The sequence below is a fragment of the Abrus precatorius genome, unplaced genomic scaffold (genome assembly GCF_003935025.1).
Source record: "Abrus precatorius isolate BTA unplaced genomic scaffold, Abrus_2018 Scaffold9, whole genome shotgun sequence".
Classification (NCBI taxonomy): Eukaryota; Viridiplantae; Streptophyta; class Magnoliopsida; order Fabales; family Fabaceae; genus Abrus; species Abrus precatorius.
In genome coordinates, this window is record NW_020874439.1 from 9,660,740 (window position 1) to 9,677,902 (window position 17,163).

At 28.3% G+C, this 17,163-nt stretch overlaps 1 protein-coding gene across 2 annotated transcripts; it reads left to right on the forward strand.

Moving 5' to 3' along the window:
- Nucleotides 1-11,162: 11,162 nt before the first annotated feature.
- LOC113849886 lies at nt 11,163-16,990 on the forward strand. 2 transcript variants are annotated; one of them, XM_027480109.1, is made up of 5 exons: nt 11,163-11,284; nt 13,382-13,533; nt 14,300-14,410; nt 14,840-15,221; nt 16,243-16,990. In XM_027480109.1, the coding sequence occupies exons 2-4, from the start codon at nt 13,417-13,419 to the stop codon at nt 15,212-15,214; spliced, it is 603 nt and encodes a 200-aa protein (XP_027335910.1). In that variant the 5' UTR covers nt 11,163-11,284; nt 13,382-13,416; the 3' UTR covers nt 15,215-15,221; nt 16,243-16,990. The 2 variants fall into 2 exon arrangements, with proteins under 2 accessions (XP_027335910.1, XP_027335909.1); XM_027480108.1 differs by lacking the exon at nt 16,243-16,990 and having other exon boundaries at nt 11,207-11,284; nt 14,840-15,656.
- Nucleotides 16,991-17,163: the final 173 nt, after the last annotated feature.

A 17,163-nucleotide genomic window follows, 5' to 3' on the forward strand; every position in this document is an offset into this window, starting at 1 on the left:
TAATAATTTATTTTTTATTTTACCCTTATTAAAATATGTAACATTTCAAAATTTTACTACTTTTAAATTAATTATTAATTATATTAATTTAAATAAATTAGTATTAAATTATATATAAAAAGTTAGAAACTAAAATATATTTAGTGAAATTTATCTAAAAAAGAGTAACAAACAAATTGGATAAATTAATTACTCAAAAATATTTAAAATAATTTTAAACTATTTAAATTAGAGATTACAAAAATTATAATCAATTAAGAAAAAATAAAAATAGAAAATTAAATATAAGTTACAAAATTGATAAAAAGACCAAAATATCATTAAAATAGGATTTACATGATGACTCAAATTGATAGTCATGAAAATTTTAAAATTTTGAAGGCAAGCTATTAGGTTAAATGAGGTTATAGTCGATCAAGAACCAAACACAAACCTCAAATAGAAAATTCAAATCGATTTTTCTAAATATAGCACTTAAAGTGGGGTGAAAAGGTTAGATAAAATAGGTAAAACTTATAATTTTATGATCATATCTTACCCAAACCAATTGACATGATTTTTGGCATGAAAGGATATCTAATTTGTTAATAATTGAGTAAGGGATTAGCTAAAGTGAAGTAGATCAATAAAAAAGAAAGCTTAGTTTACTGAAACTAATTGAAAATGATATTGATTCAATGATTCAATTCCTAATCAAGAGGTCTAACCAAATCAAACTTAGCCAACAAATAGTATTATGTGAGGGAGAAAATCTGAAGTGAGTAACCAAAAATTAAAGACAAACAAAGCAAATACTTAGATAGGGATGGAAACACGTCAGGACAGGTCAGATTTTACTCTAAATAGGTCCGACCTGTAATATAATTATTAGGTCTGACCTATTTAAATGGTCTTTCCTGGCCTGAAGCCTATTAACAAAATTTGTTACAAAAAAATATTTTTAATATTAATAAAAATATAAATATTTTATTATCAAATTAGTTTACATATTTTTCTAATTTCTATCTATGTTATTAATAATTATTAAATAATTATAATAATATTTATATAATTTTATAAATAATTTTTAAAATATTATTTAAGCATTAATTATAAATATTTTATATTAATAAAATTTATATTTATATTTTTTTGATTTATTTTGTAAATTTTATTTAGATGTTAAAGATTTTAGTTTTATTTTAAAAAACATATTTTGTTTGTTTAAAAACATCTTATATTCAACAAATAAAGTTATAGTGAATACATAAAATTGATCATACAAAATAACGTTCACACAATTTGTTGAATCAATTAAAATAAAATTATTATGTTTTAAAAAATAAATATATTTAAACTTAATGCAATATATATATATATATATATATATAATGACAATAATAATAACTATTAAATTAAAAAAATAATTACAAAATATTTAATTTTATTTGTTTCATTAATTTGTTATTTTAAATTAACAAATAAATATAAAATTAATTACAATATAACATTAACATAATATAAAAAATATTGTTGATATAATAAATTAAAACACATATTTATATATTACATATAAATTGATAAATTAATTAAAAATTTAATTAAAACACGTGCAAGTTACAAAAATATATATTATTATATAATTTATTGATAATTATATTATTTATATTATTTGCTACATGGTCTGATTATATATATATATATATATATATATATTATAATAAATTTTTTATTTTATTTTCTTATCATTTTTTTAATAAATTGTTATTTTCAAATAAAATATAATTCATATTTGAGTAATTTCTATTAATTATAAACAAAAAAAATTATAACATAATATATTAATATAATAATTGAATATGAATAATAATAAAATTAAAATATAAAAAATATATTAATAGAATATTAATATTTATTTTTAAATTTTAATTCGTTTAGTTTTAACTGGTCCTATTTTTGTTTAAAGACTTAGACGTTCTTCAGCTTATTTAAATATAACAAATGTAATAATTTATGATTAAATAAATTTATTTTTTAAACATGTGTAATCATATATAAATATTTTTAGTTTTGAATATAATATAAAATAATTATTTAAAATTTGACATATTTATAGCGAGAATTGATGGACCAAGCGAAAGTGAGAATGTCGGCTTGAGTAATGTAAACGTTAGTGAGAATCCAATACCTTGAAAATTTAAGGGTTCCTCCGCAAGGTTCGTCCACGGAGGGCGAGTCAAGGCCTAAAATCAGACCGAAAGGCGTAGTCGATAGACAACAGGTGAGTATTCCTGTACTACCCTTGTTGGTTCCAATAGAAGAAGTTTGACCCCTCCCTATAATGTAATGTTTTAGTTTTTTTTATTTTTAGGGGTTTATATATTCCATTTTTTTTAATGTGCCTCACAATTCAAAATAATTTCGGGAGAGGGGTCATTTCATTTTTCAATTTAGAATAAATAGCTTCAAGAAATGAGAGAATTAAGAATACTCACTAGAAATATTAATTCAATCCATAATGATGTAACGGAGGTACTTTAGTCAAAAAATTTATACCAATGAAGGTAAAACACATAATAAGTTATAAAAGTATATATTAATATACATAATTTATTTAAAATTATATTATTTACTATATGGTCCTATTATATATATATATATATATATATATATATATATATTGTATATTGAATTTTTTATTTTATTTTTCTATCATTTTTTTATAAAATTTTAGTTTTGAATAAAATATAATTCATATTTAAATAATTTTTATTTATATAAAAAAAGAATTAAACATAATACATTAATATAATAATTAAATAATAAAATTAAGAGTATAAAAAATATATTAATATAATTTTATTATTTTATTTTTAAATTTTATTTAGTTTAGTTTTGATTGTGTCTTATTCCTGTTCAAATATTTAACTATTCTTTAACTTGTTTAAATATAACAAATATGATAATTTATTATTAAATAAATTTATTATTTACAAAGTGTAATCGTGTATAAATATTTTTAATATTTAATAGAATATAATTTCTATTTATTATAATTATAAATAAAAAATGATAACATAATATATTAATTTAATAATAACAAAATTAAGAATATAAAAAATATATTATTAAATAAATTTATTATTTAAATATATTTTGACAGCTCTATTTTTAAATTATATATATATATACAGGTCAGAGACAGGCCTTAAAAAAACCCAAGTCGTGTTTGTTTATTAAAAAAGGCAAGCCCCTGTTAGGTTGTCTGACCTGTTTCCATCCCTATACCTAGATGACATGATAAGAGTTAAATTTTTCACATTGAGGATGATTTTTGGGGGAGCACTTTCCTCATAGATAAAATTTGAATTTGGGAGAATTTAACAGTAAAGTTACTCCAATTAGATCTCTTTAGTTGATCGTAAACTTCCTACCCAATAAAGGTCAAGAAAAAAAAATTGAAAAACACTCACCAAAGACAAGGCCAATTTTACGTGTAAAATGGAGCAAAACTAGAAGACTTAACTAAAAATTCTAAATCTAGTCAACACTACTAATCTAACGTGTACTAAAAATAAATCACACTACTTAACCATGTCATTCTCCAAGCCAACAAAGTAGGAAAAACTTCAAAACACCAACAACTCCACAACCAAAATTAAGTAAAAGAACTCCAACATTTGAGGATCCTTTTGAGCACACTCAAAGCTAACTTGGAAGGGAAGTAAGAGGTACAAACCAAGCCAAGAAAAAAAGAGGAAGAAGAGATCAACACACACTTGCAATCCCATAAAAAAGACAAGACAAAATCAAGTAAAGGATAAGAGTATAGTTTATAAATTAGGAAAATAATTTTGCTAATTAATTTTTAGTCAAATGAAAACCTTATACCTTTTATATTGAATGAAAATTTTGTGAATCTAGTTGATACATGAAAATAAAATTGATTAGAACAAGAAAATACAAAGAAATAATTAAAAACAGCAAAAACAGAAAATTCTACAAAAAATCTTAACAAATTGCAAATGGGTATTTTGAGGAGATTTTTTTGATGACTTTGCTTTCTATGTATTATTATCATGACATTATGATAATTATATGTAAATCCATGTGTTCAAATTATTTGAACATTCTTTTGAAATTTTCTATAAAAATAAAGCGTTTTCTGTTATAAACTATCTGTTATTTCTGTAAATATCCTTTTTTATACATAATTTGAGTTCTAATTCTTTGTATGACCTTTATATGGCATAAATACACTAAGCTTAGTTAAAAATTCATGATTAAAATTTGTAGAGCATAAAAAGAAATTTTCAAAAAAATTTAAGAGGATTTATAGTTTTGAGATAGTTATAACTATTTTTTAAATTGTTTTTAATTTTGAAAAATTATAAAAATTACAAAAAAATTTAGAAAATAAAAACCCATGATTTTATTATTCTATAGATTTTGAATTTATTTTGAATTTAAATAATATTTTGGATGTATTTTTGAAGATTATTGGTAAAAGAGTTAAAGGAAAATGATCTAAAAATAAAAAATAATTAAGAAATAAATTTTTAGATTCATTGACATATTTGGAACTTCTGGAGTATGAGAAGTATGTAAAGTTGACTAAGTTATTGACTTAAATTTGAAAGATTTAACCTTTAAATAAGGAAATACCATGAATTGACTATAAATAAACTTTAAAAATTTAAGATAATTAATTACATGAGTTGTAGGATCAAATGAATGTTTTTGATCATATTGAGACTTGAACAATGACTTAGAGGTAAGGAAAAATGCGACAGACAATTTGAAAATCATCAAATTTTGATAAAGGACCTTTTGCAAATAAACTAAAGTTTATAGACTAAATTGTAATATCTATAAATTATGGAGACTGTTTTGCAAAAATTTACAAAAGTATTTTATTTAGATATAAAACTGTATCAGGAGTAATTTCTAACTAGTTTCACTAAAATTTGATTTAAATTAAATTAATTGTGATTTTTTAATTAAGTTGTTGATAGATAAAAGTAACTATATGATCTGCAAAGAAATATTTTGTCACATGCAAGGCTTTGTAAGTGTTTGAATTTCTTTATTTTTTTAACAATTAGACACACATAGGGAACTATCCTCACTAGTTTCATCATATTTAAAATAAATAAGTTATAATTTTTCTAAGAATTTATTTTTAAAATAAAGTAACTTGTGACCTACCTACAGAAAATAGATTTTGAATTAGAATATGTAAAGATGTGTCTTAAGAATGTATTTTTGTATGATAGTAAATATTTATAGGAACATAACCTCGTTGATTTCATTATTTTTGGAGGTGTTATAAATTAGTTATGAAATTTTCAACTTGTTGGGTTTTGAAAATGACACTAGAGAGAAACTAGGTTGAGTGTTACTTTTTGTGGAAGAATGCTTTATGTGTGTACTTTTGTTGAAAAGTAAATACTTCAAGAAAAAAAAAACCTCATTAATTTTATGAGTTTTGAAGTTATAATGATTTATTTACATATTTTTCATTAATTTAGTGTTGGGAATGGTATTTTGGGAATAATAGAGGAAAACTAAGTTTCAAATAGCTCTCTGGAACTGAATGATTTATGCTTGTATTTTTACACGAAAATAGTCATGTAAATAAAGAAAACACAAGTGATTCAATGATTTTTTTGAATTATATTGATTTAGTTATGAATTTTATAAGTTGGTACATGAAATCTGAAAAAATATAAAAAAAGTCATGTCCATAAAATGAATGATTATCTTGTTTTGAAAGATGAATGATTATGATAAATACATAACCAATGGACAAATTAATGGCTAGAATTTGTGTTATGATTGTGAAATAATGCATAAGATAGTAGTTGAAAATGCCAGGGTACAGGCAAGATGCAAAGTGTTGGTTTTACCATAAGAAATAACAAAGTACTCAAGTCTTAGCAAAAGATCAAACTTAGCTAAACTATGCTAAACTATTGTGATAGATACTAAAGCATACCAAGATTGGTTAAAGTATGAACCGCTAGGAGTAACCATGTTCGTGGGCAATTGTACTTGTCAAAAAGTAATAAAGAGTTTTTAAATTAAGTTTCCACATTATTGTCTCACAAATATTGTTTCCAAGTATCAAGAAAGTCTTGATTTAATTGTTTGAATTTAAAAGATGTGTTAGAAAGTAAACAAACTAATTAAGCAGATTAAAAATAGTGAAGAAACACACTTTTGATTACTAATTGGAAGAGAACATAAGGCTTATGAGTTCGCTTTTATGTTTTCTTTTAACTTAATTCTAATTTTGATTTCTTTATAATTATTAATCACTCATACAAATTTTATTAATGCCAACGATTATGCAATGTTAACGTTTTTTTTCTTTAAATTATTATCCTCAATGATCATGCAAGGTAAAAAGATAAGAAATTATGAAACACCTATGAAATTGTTAATTAAATAACGATTAGACGAGAAAAGTTAAGTTTGATCTACCTAATTCATATCTCATTTTATTCTATGAGTTCATTAACTAAACATGGTATGATTGTCTACTATGTAATTAATTACAACATGCTAGAAGTGGTCAATTCCTAACATACAAATATACGCACTAGAATAAAAAACAATCACAAACGGAAGTTGAAATTATTATCAAACAGAATGATTACACAAATTAATGCAAAGGATCTATTATAGTCTTAGTTATGAATTTAGTTATTCATCCTAAAATAAACAATCAAAACAAAGGTATTAAACTCCATAAATATGAAAGAAGAATGCAAAGTAGGATGATTCCTCAAGGAAAATAATGATCAAAGTTCCTATCCTTCGAACACGTTCCCAATCACTTGCTTAAACTCCAAAGAAGCTTTCTTTGTTTTTGCTAGTGACCTCCACTCTCAATGACTCCAAGCATTTTTCATCTGGGATCAGACAACAACAAGATCGGGTAAGATCCTAATCTTCCTCCTTAGGATCATAGGATTGGCGATCCGGTCCAACTCGATCATGGTACTTGGGTTTCTGGGTTAGTTTTTGAACTTGGGTTTATAGGTTAGGTTTTTGCAAGTTGAGTTTCTGGGTCGGGTTTTTGTGACCTAGTTTTTAAAAATAGTTCTAGGGCATTTTTTTTACCCATTCTTGAGTTATCTTCCATGCGAAAACATCCATTCTCTCATCTTCTCTGTTTTGAACCGGCTCCTCGTGCAACAAGTCAACAACACACAATTTCTCATCTTCTCTCTATTTGGGTTTTGATTTTGTAGCTTCTACAATGTGGGTTTCAAGCTTTCAGCTGTTCTGGTTGGTTGGTGTTTGCTGTTCTGTGTGATAATATCTCAATCTTTCCTTTATTCTTCTCATTGATTTTATGTTGGTTGTTGTTTGCTATTCTCATTTGTTGCTTTGTTTCACAGTTCTCCGTGGGTGAGTCTCAATTTTGTGTGGTGGTCTACATGGGTGGGTCTCAGTTCTTCATTTCTCCTCTATTTTTGTTCTTTCATTGCTACATGGTGGCCAATATTAGGAATAAAGTTGGTGGTAGTGGAAAAGGAAAAAGGATTCAATCAAGTGGAGCTGCAGGGAGTGGAATTTTTGGTAGAAATGAAACTTTGAGATCAAAATCAAACAATAATACTGGAACAAGAAATGATGTGGCGTGGAATCATAGTGTTTCTGTTTTTGGAGATGCTAGAAGTATTAAATGTAAATATTGTAAAAACAAATATACTGGAGGAGTTCATCGTATCAAACATCATTTGGCAAGAACAAAGCAAAATGTTGGAGCTTGCATGACTGTCCCTGATGATGTTCGAAAGCAAATATAGGACATTGTTGTTAAATTGCAAGAAAAAATCATTAAAAAAAAAACACAGTAAGAGCTTGAAGGAAAGACAATAAAAAGTGATGCTGCTGAATTTGAAAATGTGGACAAAAGAAAAATATAAGGTGATGTTGAGAGTCCAACAACTCTTTTCAAGAAAAAGGGAGTGACCACCCAAGCTACAATTAATTCAATTTTTAAGCAAGATTTGAGAGAGGATGCATGTTTAGAAATTACTTCATTTTTTTTACAATAATGCAATATCTTTCAATGTTGTGAAGAGTAAAGAATTTAAAAAGATATGTGAGGAGATTGCTCGAAATGGTATTGGATTTAAGTCATCATCCTACCATGAGATTTGGATAAAATATTTGAAGCAAAAAGTTGAAGAGACAAATAGCATTTTGGAAAAGCATAAAGCTACATGAAAAAAAAAATAGGATGCACCATCATCACTGATGGATGGACCGACAAAATGAGGAAGACAATACTTAATTTTTTGGTAAATAGTCCAGCAAGAATTATGTTTTTGAAGTCTATTGATGCATCTGACATATGCAAAATAACAGACAAATTTTTTAAGATGATTAGATAATGTTGTTCAAGAAGTTGAAGAAGCAAATATGCTATAAATTGTGACAGATAATGCTGCAAATTATAAGACAGTAGGAGAAATGTTGATGGAGAGAGGGAAAGACTTTATTAGACACCTTGTGCTACGTATTGCATTGATCTTATGTTGGAGGATTTTGAGAAGAAGATATCGTTACATAAAATAACTATTGCAAACAGGAAAAAAATCACAACTTACATCTATTTTAGAATTAGTCTTATATCTTTATTGCATAGCTTTACTCAAGGTACAAATTTAATTAGACTTCCAGCTACACGTTTTGTAACTTTTTACTTGACTTTAGGATGCTTGAATGATAATATACGATCATTATTGAGAATGTTTACATCTAAAGAATGGAAGGATAGTAAGTTTGCCAAAACTAAGAATGGAATAGTTGTTGAAAGTCTAATTATAAATAAGGAGTTTTAGAAAGATATTCTAAATTGTTTAATTGATGCTTATCCCTTAATTAGAGTGTTGTATCTGGTGGATTTAGAGGACAAACTAGCCGTGGGTTTCATTTATGAGGAAATGGATTGAGCCAATAAAAGATTCAAACCAACTTCAATGTTGTTAAAAAAAGGTATATTAAGTGTAGTTTAATTTGATAATTTATAACTTTGGTTTAGAAATTCTTTTTTTTTATTTATTTAATCTCTAGTTTCATGCCATTATGGGAGATAATTGAGGAAAGATGGGAAAACCAATTGCATAGACCTTTGCATGCTGCAGGCTACTACCTTAACCCAATTTTGCATTATGCTACAGATTTTGAAGCTGATTTTGAAGTTAAGCGTGGATTATATGAGTGTTTAGAAAGAAAGGTAGAAGACATGAATGAAGATAATAAGATTGACGGTCAACTAGAGTATTTCAAAGTTAAAAAATGATATTTTGGTACAAAAGTAGCAATTACTAGAATGAAAGTGAAAACTCCAGCACAATGGTGGAATTTTATGGTGGAGAACATCGTTAGTTACAAGGATTTGCCATTTGTGTATTGAACTTGACATGTAGCTCATCTAATTGTGGTGTAATTAGAGTGCTTTTGAAATGGTAAGTAAGTTATTTCTTAAAACTAACAAGTAGACTGCTTTAATTATTATATTAAATTATTAATTAATGTTGCTGATATTTAAGTTGACACCAAGAAAAGAAATTGTTTAAAGCAAAAAGCAATGAATGATGTTGTATTTGTCATGACAAACTCAAAATTGGGCAATAGTATCAAGAGGAGGAAGGAGCCTAAATTTGACATTGAAGATATTGCTTCTGAAGATGATTGGATTGTAAAGGAGGATAATGACCTAATTCATATATGAACTTTGATAGAGTATATCAAATCCAAATCTGACATAGTATATATTTGACTTGCTAATAAATGAATTAAAATAGAATAGTTATAGGTGTATTTTAGGAATGAGAGGAGGTTGTAATATCGCCTCAGTGATGTGTATATATAGGGATACATCTGATCAAAGGGACACACAAAAATTATCAAGTTATTTTAGCAAATTTAGATGAGAACTTGATTCAAGATGGAGAAGCAAGTAGTGGTGTTGGTAATGCAAGTACAAAGAGATAGTGATCTAAGATTAGCCAAGGCCCTCAAAGAAAGCATACTTATAGTCTTCCACACTCTTAACTAGAAAGAATTCATTCTCCCCCACCCCCTTCCAAAAAAAATACTACTTAGCTTCAGGTTTAGGTAACTAAAATGAATAGATTTGCGTAGGACAAAGATTCTGACTTTTATTAGTTATTTCTTCATTATCCTTAGTTTTAGATGTAATATTAAAATCATCTAATATAGATTTTACAATTTCATCATCATTTAGAATAAGACTAAGTGCTTTGACTCTAGCAATTTATCTTTATAGGAAAAAGTCTAAGAAATAGAAGGGTTAGATAAAGCCTTGTTTAGCTTCAGATCTTAGTTGCTCGTCTTGCATGTACCAGTTTTGAGCTTCCATTAAGTCCCCATAATCCATCTTTACCTTCTTTGTACTCTAATCCATTAGGTCCAACTTCTCTATTGAATGCTTCTCTGTCTCATGATACTCAATCTCTTAGAAGTCCTATAGGCAAAGGTTAAGAGCCAACATTCTAAGTCTTGATGCGTCTTTACTAGTCTCTAATATGTAAAAACTCTTCAAACTCCTCAGACCATCTAGGATGAGAAACCCTAGCAATGCGTCCCTTGCCCCTTTCTTAAAATGAGAAAAGATTTTTTAGAACCTCGAGAAAACCTTAAGTCTATATGTTTTTTAAGATAAATATTTTTTATTCATAATTAGTTATAATGTAATTTAATTATCATAAATAAATATTTTAAATATATCTTGTAATGTTTTTTATTTTGATTACATGTATATATTTATGATGATAAAATTATGATCAAAATTTTGAATTATTATATAATTTTTAATTAAATAAAAAATTCTAATATACATACTGGTTATAGAAAAATTTATAAAAATCTAAATAATAAGTTTTTACATTATAAATATAATAATAAATTTATATTATTAATTTAATGAAATATTTTTATATACAGTAGAAAATTTATAGGATTTTGTATGATCATTAAATAATATATTATAATTAAAAAAAAGAAAAAGTTAAAAAAGATTTAATTTTAAAATAAAAAAAATAGAGATAAAACTTTGGTCAGAATGGACTATGGAGAGACATTAAAGTATAAAATATTTATCACATCTTATAAAATATTAAAATCAGAGTAATGTAAATTATCATTTACAATTTGAAGACCAAAACTGATTCACTCCGGTTCTATTGAACCTTGACGGCCCTCGCCTGATTGTCTTGTCTCTCTCGTTCACTATTCTCAACCTCTCTTCGTCTCAGATCAGGTAAATCTCTCACAGTATTACCCACGCCATCTTCGACGGATTTTATTTTATTGTTTTTATTTTTTAATCTGTCTTTTGCTGTTCTGCATACAAATTACAATCTCCCAGTGATTGAACCGCCAATTTTGCCCAATTCTTCTTCTTAGTTTAACCATTAATTTCACATTCACTAGTCAGTGTTTTGATGATAAGACTTTGTTGTTGTTTATTAATTTCATATTCACTAGTCAGCGTTTTGATAAATATTTTTCCCCCTCCGATCACTGATTCTCACTTTATAAACATAAACTATCTCATTTATGCCATTCTGTGTTATATATCTTTGAAGAAATGCTTCAGATAGGGTTTCCTTTGCTTTGATTTGGTGCACTACTTAGTATGAACTGTGAGATATTTATTTTGTTTACTGAGATAGAATATGAAATTTGGCATTTAATAATAATTGCTCTTTCTTTTTTCCCAAATATAGTGGTTTTTGCATTTTTTAAGATTGATCTTTAGCGTGTTAGAAGGTCTGTTTAATGGATGGTAATGCAATTTAACATATGCTTGAGTTAATTGCTCTGTCTAAACAAAAGGTTTTAACATTGATTGGAATTAAATTAAAGCCATTAAATTCTCATGCATTTTGAATTCTTTAGGATTTTAAAATCCTGTATCCAAACACTACAATAATCTTCAGATAAACAGACTCTGCTTAGTACGCATGTTTTATCTGGAAAACCATGTTTTTCATTCACTGTGAAAGAAATGTGAAAAAAATGCATATAAAATTCGCGGTTCTCATGGCCACCTTAATTTTTTGACACAATGGATGACCTATACCTTTATATGCCAAATTTCTGGGAGCACTGGTGTTTAACTTTTTCCTATTGTTAACCTGATCAGGAACTTAGAATATACATGATATCTCAATTCTCATGACCCTATTTTGTAATTCGTTTGAGGATATTAAGGTTTATAAAATGTTTCAATATTTTAAATCGTATGACTTCTAAAATATGTTTTTTTGTTTGTTTTTTTTTGTCAATACTTCTAAAATATGGTTGTGCAAAGGTTTTTACATTTTTGGGTTGAGATTTTGAAGAAATGTGTAGTTTGGGTGAGTCAGTGGTTTGCTAAGTTAGCATTCAGGTAGTTTAGAGCATGTTTGAATGCAGTGGTTCCCTGTGGAGTATAAACTTCACCTGTTTCCTCCAAGCCTCTGTTGTGTTCTTGCAAATTTAGAAATTTTGTCATGAGGTCCTGATGAAATTTGTGCTCCATTGTTTGTGTTCTTATGCTGAGTGTGTGGCTCTTAAGGAGTTAATCTTGCTGGTATGTGTTCTCAAGTTTTAAATGATTTTCTCTTTGTTTGTCTATTGACAATTGCTAAGTTTAGTGACTAATCATGCTTTTGTCTTTCTCTGGGTCCTTCTGTTGCTATTGTATGAGGTCTATCAGTATTGGGCTATGGAGTCAGTTTTCATCTGTAATTCTTTCAGTTCCTGTTACTTGTACAGTTCAATATCTTGTAAGCTTCGTAAATCTTTTTTCCCAGAGGATCAAACTTTAGGGATAATAAGGCTTTCTACTTGTAGTTATGAACTTATGAGGTTTGTGTCTTTTCATTGGTGATAATTTGATAGATAACTCCTATCTAGTTAGTTAGTAGAATAATTAGTTAGTTAGAGTTGGTTGGTTAGTTTGTTGGGCTGGGACTGTTAGTGAGAACTTTTGTTAGTTAGTTACAGAGTTGTAAATAGAAGAGACAGTAAAAATAATAGAGAGGGAAAGAGAGAGTGGAGGGAGTAATAATAATTCAGTTGTGGGAAAGTTTCCTGGTCTCTCGATTATCCAGGGGAGTTATTGCTGTGTGTCATTTTCCTGATTTGTTGTTCTGCTTCCACATTGGGAGTTGGGCTGGAATTGAGTTTTCCTCTCAATGAAGATTCACTTTTCTTATCATTGGTACCAGTTTCTATCATAAGTTAACCTAGGTATGATTCAATTTGGCAGCTCTATGGCTTCATTAGTTAATTGTTTCAAAAGTTATCAGCTGAATCAATATTCAATAATTTTTTTTCTAGCAACTCTGAGGTGGGTTCCTTTTTGCAGAAAATTCTGAAACTAGTTGTTGATGATTTGACAACATGAATAAGTTATTAGACTTTGGGAGGAAAGCCCTCTTTTACGTCAGAGTGCTTTCTGGATATGAAGAGCGAAGAATACGATCTTTTAGGCTGCAGCTTGAGCAACGTGTACAACAGGTCTGACATATTTTACATTTAGTCATGAACATTTATATTCTTGTTAGTTTTTGTTCCCTTTAATTCGAAAACACAATAAAATGAAACAAAATGAAATGAGACACGAATGTTCTCAGCTGGGACCTCGGATTTCGTATGAAGTTGGGTATCTTTGAAAATTGCAATAGCCAAGAAGATAGTCTCATTTCAAAAATCAAATGAAACCTGCCTAATGTTAGAGAGAAGGGAAGAATTGTGTCCAATCCATTCTTGGTAAACAGCAGGTGTGAACCATGTGATGCATTTAAGCTTTCGAAAAGGTTAGTTTAGTTTAGTATTGTTCATGTCAAACATGGGTGATCAGTTGTGTTCAGTTATAGCCATCGCAAATCTGAGGCATGTCTTCATGTCTTATTCTAGATACAATAAGGGTACTGAGCCATTTTGAACTTTTATTTGTAGTTAATAAGGCTTCATCATGTTGATCCTTTGTCTTTGAACAAGTAGTACATTGTGAAGAACAGTCAGCTTTTCTTTGGGCTTATATAACAGTATTATAAAAATATGTAAAGCAAGGTATTGAAGATATTACAACAATGTTTTTTCTTTTTTCCTGTTGCTCAGACCCTATTCACATGGGAGAAATAAGAATTGAACTTTTTCATGGTGGTGAAGGAAGATGTGTGATTTCCTCTTTACTCAACAACTGCTTGCCCTCAAAATTTCCTTTAATATTTGGTATCTTCTTATTTCGATTTTGATATGTATGATGTTCCCCCATGAAAAGGCACAAGCAAGGAAGGCAGCCATAAATAAAGTACCTGAGCAGATTATTTTATCTGAGATTCGTCGTATGGTTCAAGAGATGCAAACTTTGAACAAGAAGCTAGAAGAAACAGTAAGTTGTATTTTCATGGGAAATAAAAAATTTTGGGGATTTAGGATTCAAATACATGCATTCCTTTTTGAATTTTCTTTGAAATTTTCAATCCTTTTCCTTCACTTGTGAATATGAAGGCACAATGTCTTCTAAACAAGAAGTTTTATTTTATTATTTATTCCTTAAGCTATATTAGCATTCATAGAGCATTTCTGTGTGAAATGCAATTTTTTTCTTCTTTTGCTGATATTAAAATTGGATGATTCATAGTCTTTCATTTAGGTATTTTGGGGGTATAGAAATATTTGTATTTTGTCATAATTGTCTTATTTAAGATATTTGTCTGTTATCTAAAAGTCGTTATATGATTGATATTGGTTTCTGTTCCATGATTATTCATTTGTGGCTCTCAAATTTGTTGCATAACAATATGAAAAAATCATGTAGGAGGCAGCCATTGAAGAATATTTCAAGCCCCTTGACAAGGAAGCTGAGATTATAATGAAAATGCAACTACAAGGGGAAGAGAAAACTTCAGAGATGATGATGAAAGCACTGGAGGAACAAGCTTCCCTTCAAAAAGTTGAAGCAGGAAAATTTGCAAGTATGGGTCAAGTTGACAACTCTGAAACCAACCAGAAGGAATCTGAGATGATGGAAATGCAGCTAGAAGAAGAAGAGAAGACTTTGAAGGAGATGTTGAAAGCAATGCAGCAACAAGTTTTGCTTGAGAAAGCTGATGCCGAGAATACTGATAGTGTGCACCAAGCAGATAAGTCTCATATCAACCTGACCCCAGCATCCACAACCACTCCTAAATGAAGCTGAGGTTGTGTAATTTTGAAACATTGATGATTCCTGATTTTGAGATTTGAAATGCATTTCATCATGGCTATTGAAATGTTAATCATCCTTGGTGAATTTAACTAACCGAGGCAGGACTAGGTATATTTGTAGTTTATTTGTATTGCTTATTTTATTCAATAAAATTTCATCTTTTGAGGTGTGGTCAAATTAGATCAATTTCTTCAAGGGATATGGTTAAATAATAATTTTCCTACATATTTTAAAGCTAAAATAATGAGTTGATTATCATTTAGATTGAAGAGGAGGGATATATTTATACCAGTTCAGTTCAAGTCAAAACCATTCATAACTTTGTATGGAATGCAATTTTCATCATCCAACTGTTGAGTTATAAGAATGCATTGCATGGATTGGTGTCAAATCTTTCAAAAATTAAAAAACAATAAGAATATAATTAAAAGGTTCTTATTTTCATGTATTTTAAATGTATTACATAGCATTCTTCTTGATATATATCAATCAAGTACGACATAGTCTTGGATTTATGTAAAATTTTATAAATATGTATGATCAATATTATATGAGCTTTCATCCAATGATGGGTTTTTTAAAATAATTGTCCAGTAAAGTTATTAGATGATCTAAGTATGTTTTTGACCTACACTAGTATAAGTTGATCCTTCCTCTTGATAGGTATATGTAATTTTTCCCTCTAGCTTACTTGATTTGGTTTTGTTCTTGCAGTATAAAATTTTTGTCACAAGTCTCTACACTTCATTGCTGTTAATGTGTTGATTTCTCCTGTTAAGTAGGGTTATAGCATCATTAAATTGAATCTGATGTGACAAACTATCATTTTATATGGTTATAGGTATTGTTATCTCTAAAGTCACTTATGGTTGATTACCACATCACAAAACTATCTTCTGCCTTCAAATTTTTTCTTGTAGCTTAGTTGGATCAATGGACTTTTCTGGCATAGAGCTTGCTTGACTCTCTTTCTCTTTTTCTCTTTTGTTGATTTGTGCTCTATTTGCTTCAAGGTATGTAGCTACTCATGGGAAAACATGAATTGTTTTCTGTTTGGTTCTTTAGTTCAAAGAGCTTCTACATTATAATGCTAAAGCTCAAAGATGCCCAACTATAGCAATTGTTCTTCCTTGCCTGTCTCAAGCAGCTCATGATAGCAGAGACATAACCAGATCCTTTGTTTACTACTTTAAGGTTAATTCTTAGGAGGAACTTCTCCATGGAGGAAATATGAGATAATGATTAGTGCTCTCTGGGGACTGTAGCTTGGTACCAAATGCCCAGCAATGCTCTTGTAGTATGAGTACCTAGTTGTGGCTTGTAAGTTTTGAACGTATAATAATACTTCATTACCCCATTGCAAGATTATCATCTTGCACATAAAGACATGAAAGGACAATATCTATTACTTGAGTGTAACAGAGCAATTTGGAGTGTCTCACGTGTTTATAGTTTATTCCACTTGATACTAATCAATTTATGGTGAGTAGAAGAATAGTTGCCGAGGCTTTCCATCCACCCCACCCAGCTAAATAGAAGCATTTGACATATTAATTTATGAACTTGAACTGAATTGTGGCAAGCTTTTGAGGTAGATATAGCGTGGCTTTGTTATTTTAGTCACAGATTCTATACTCCATTACCACTTTGAAGAATCTGTATGCTCTTATAAGTAGGTTTGTTTCCTTCTACGTGTATGTTAATGGTCATCGAAATTTTTTATGTACTTTCTTATTTTGATGCGATAATAAAAATCATATTTGTGACATATGTAGTTGGCATGTGGTCAACCATGGTGTGGGTAGATCGTAAGTTGTGTTAGTGTCTTTCATTTGTTGATGTTTTTTTAGCTTTAGTGAAATTGCATTGTATATTGTGGACAACGGTGCTTGTACTTATGCTGCTATCTACTAACGCAACAAATTTGTACCATT

What these genes read in the sequence shown, in the direction of transcription:
- LOC113849886 (XM_027480109.1), top strand. Translation starts at nt 13,417, where the DNA reads ATGAATAAGTTATTAGACTTTGGGAGGAAAGCCCTCTTTTACGTCAGA. An exon ending in TTGAGCAACGTGTACAACAG is followed by an intron (nt 13,534 to 14,299) that starts GTCTGACATATT and finishes CCCCATGAAAAG; the next exon opens with GCACAAGCAAGGAAGGCAGC. An exon ending in ACAAGAAGCTAGAAGAAACA is followed by an intron (nt 14,411 to 14,839) that starts GTAAGTTGTATT and finishes AAAATCATGTAG; the next exon opens with GAGGCAGCCATTGAAGAATA.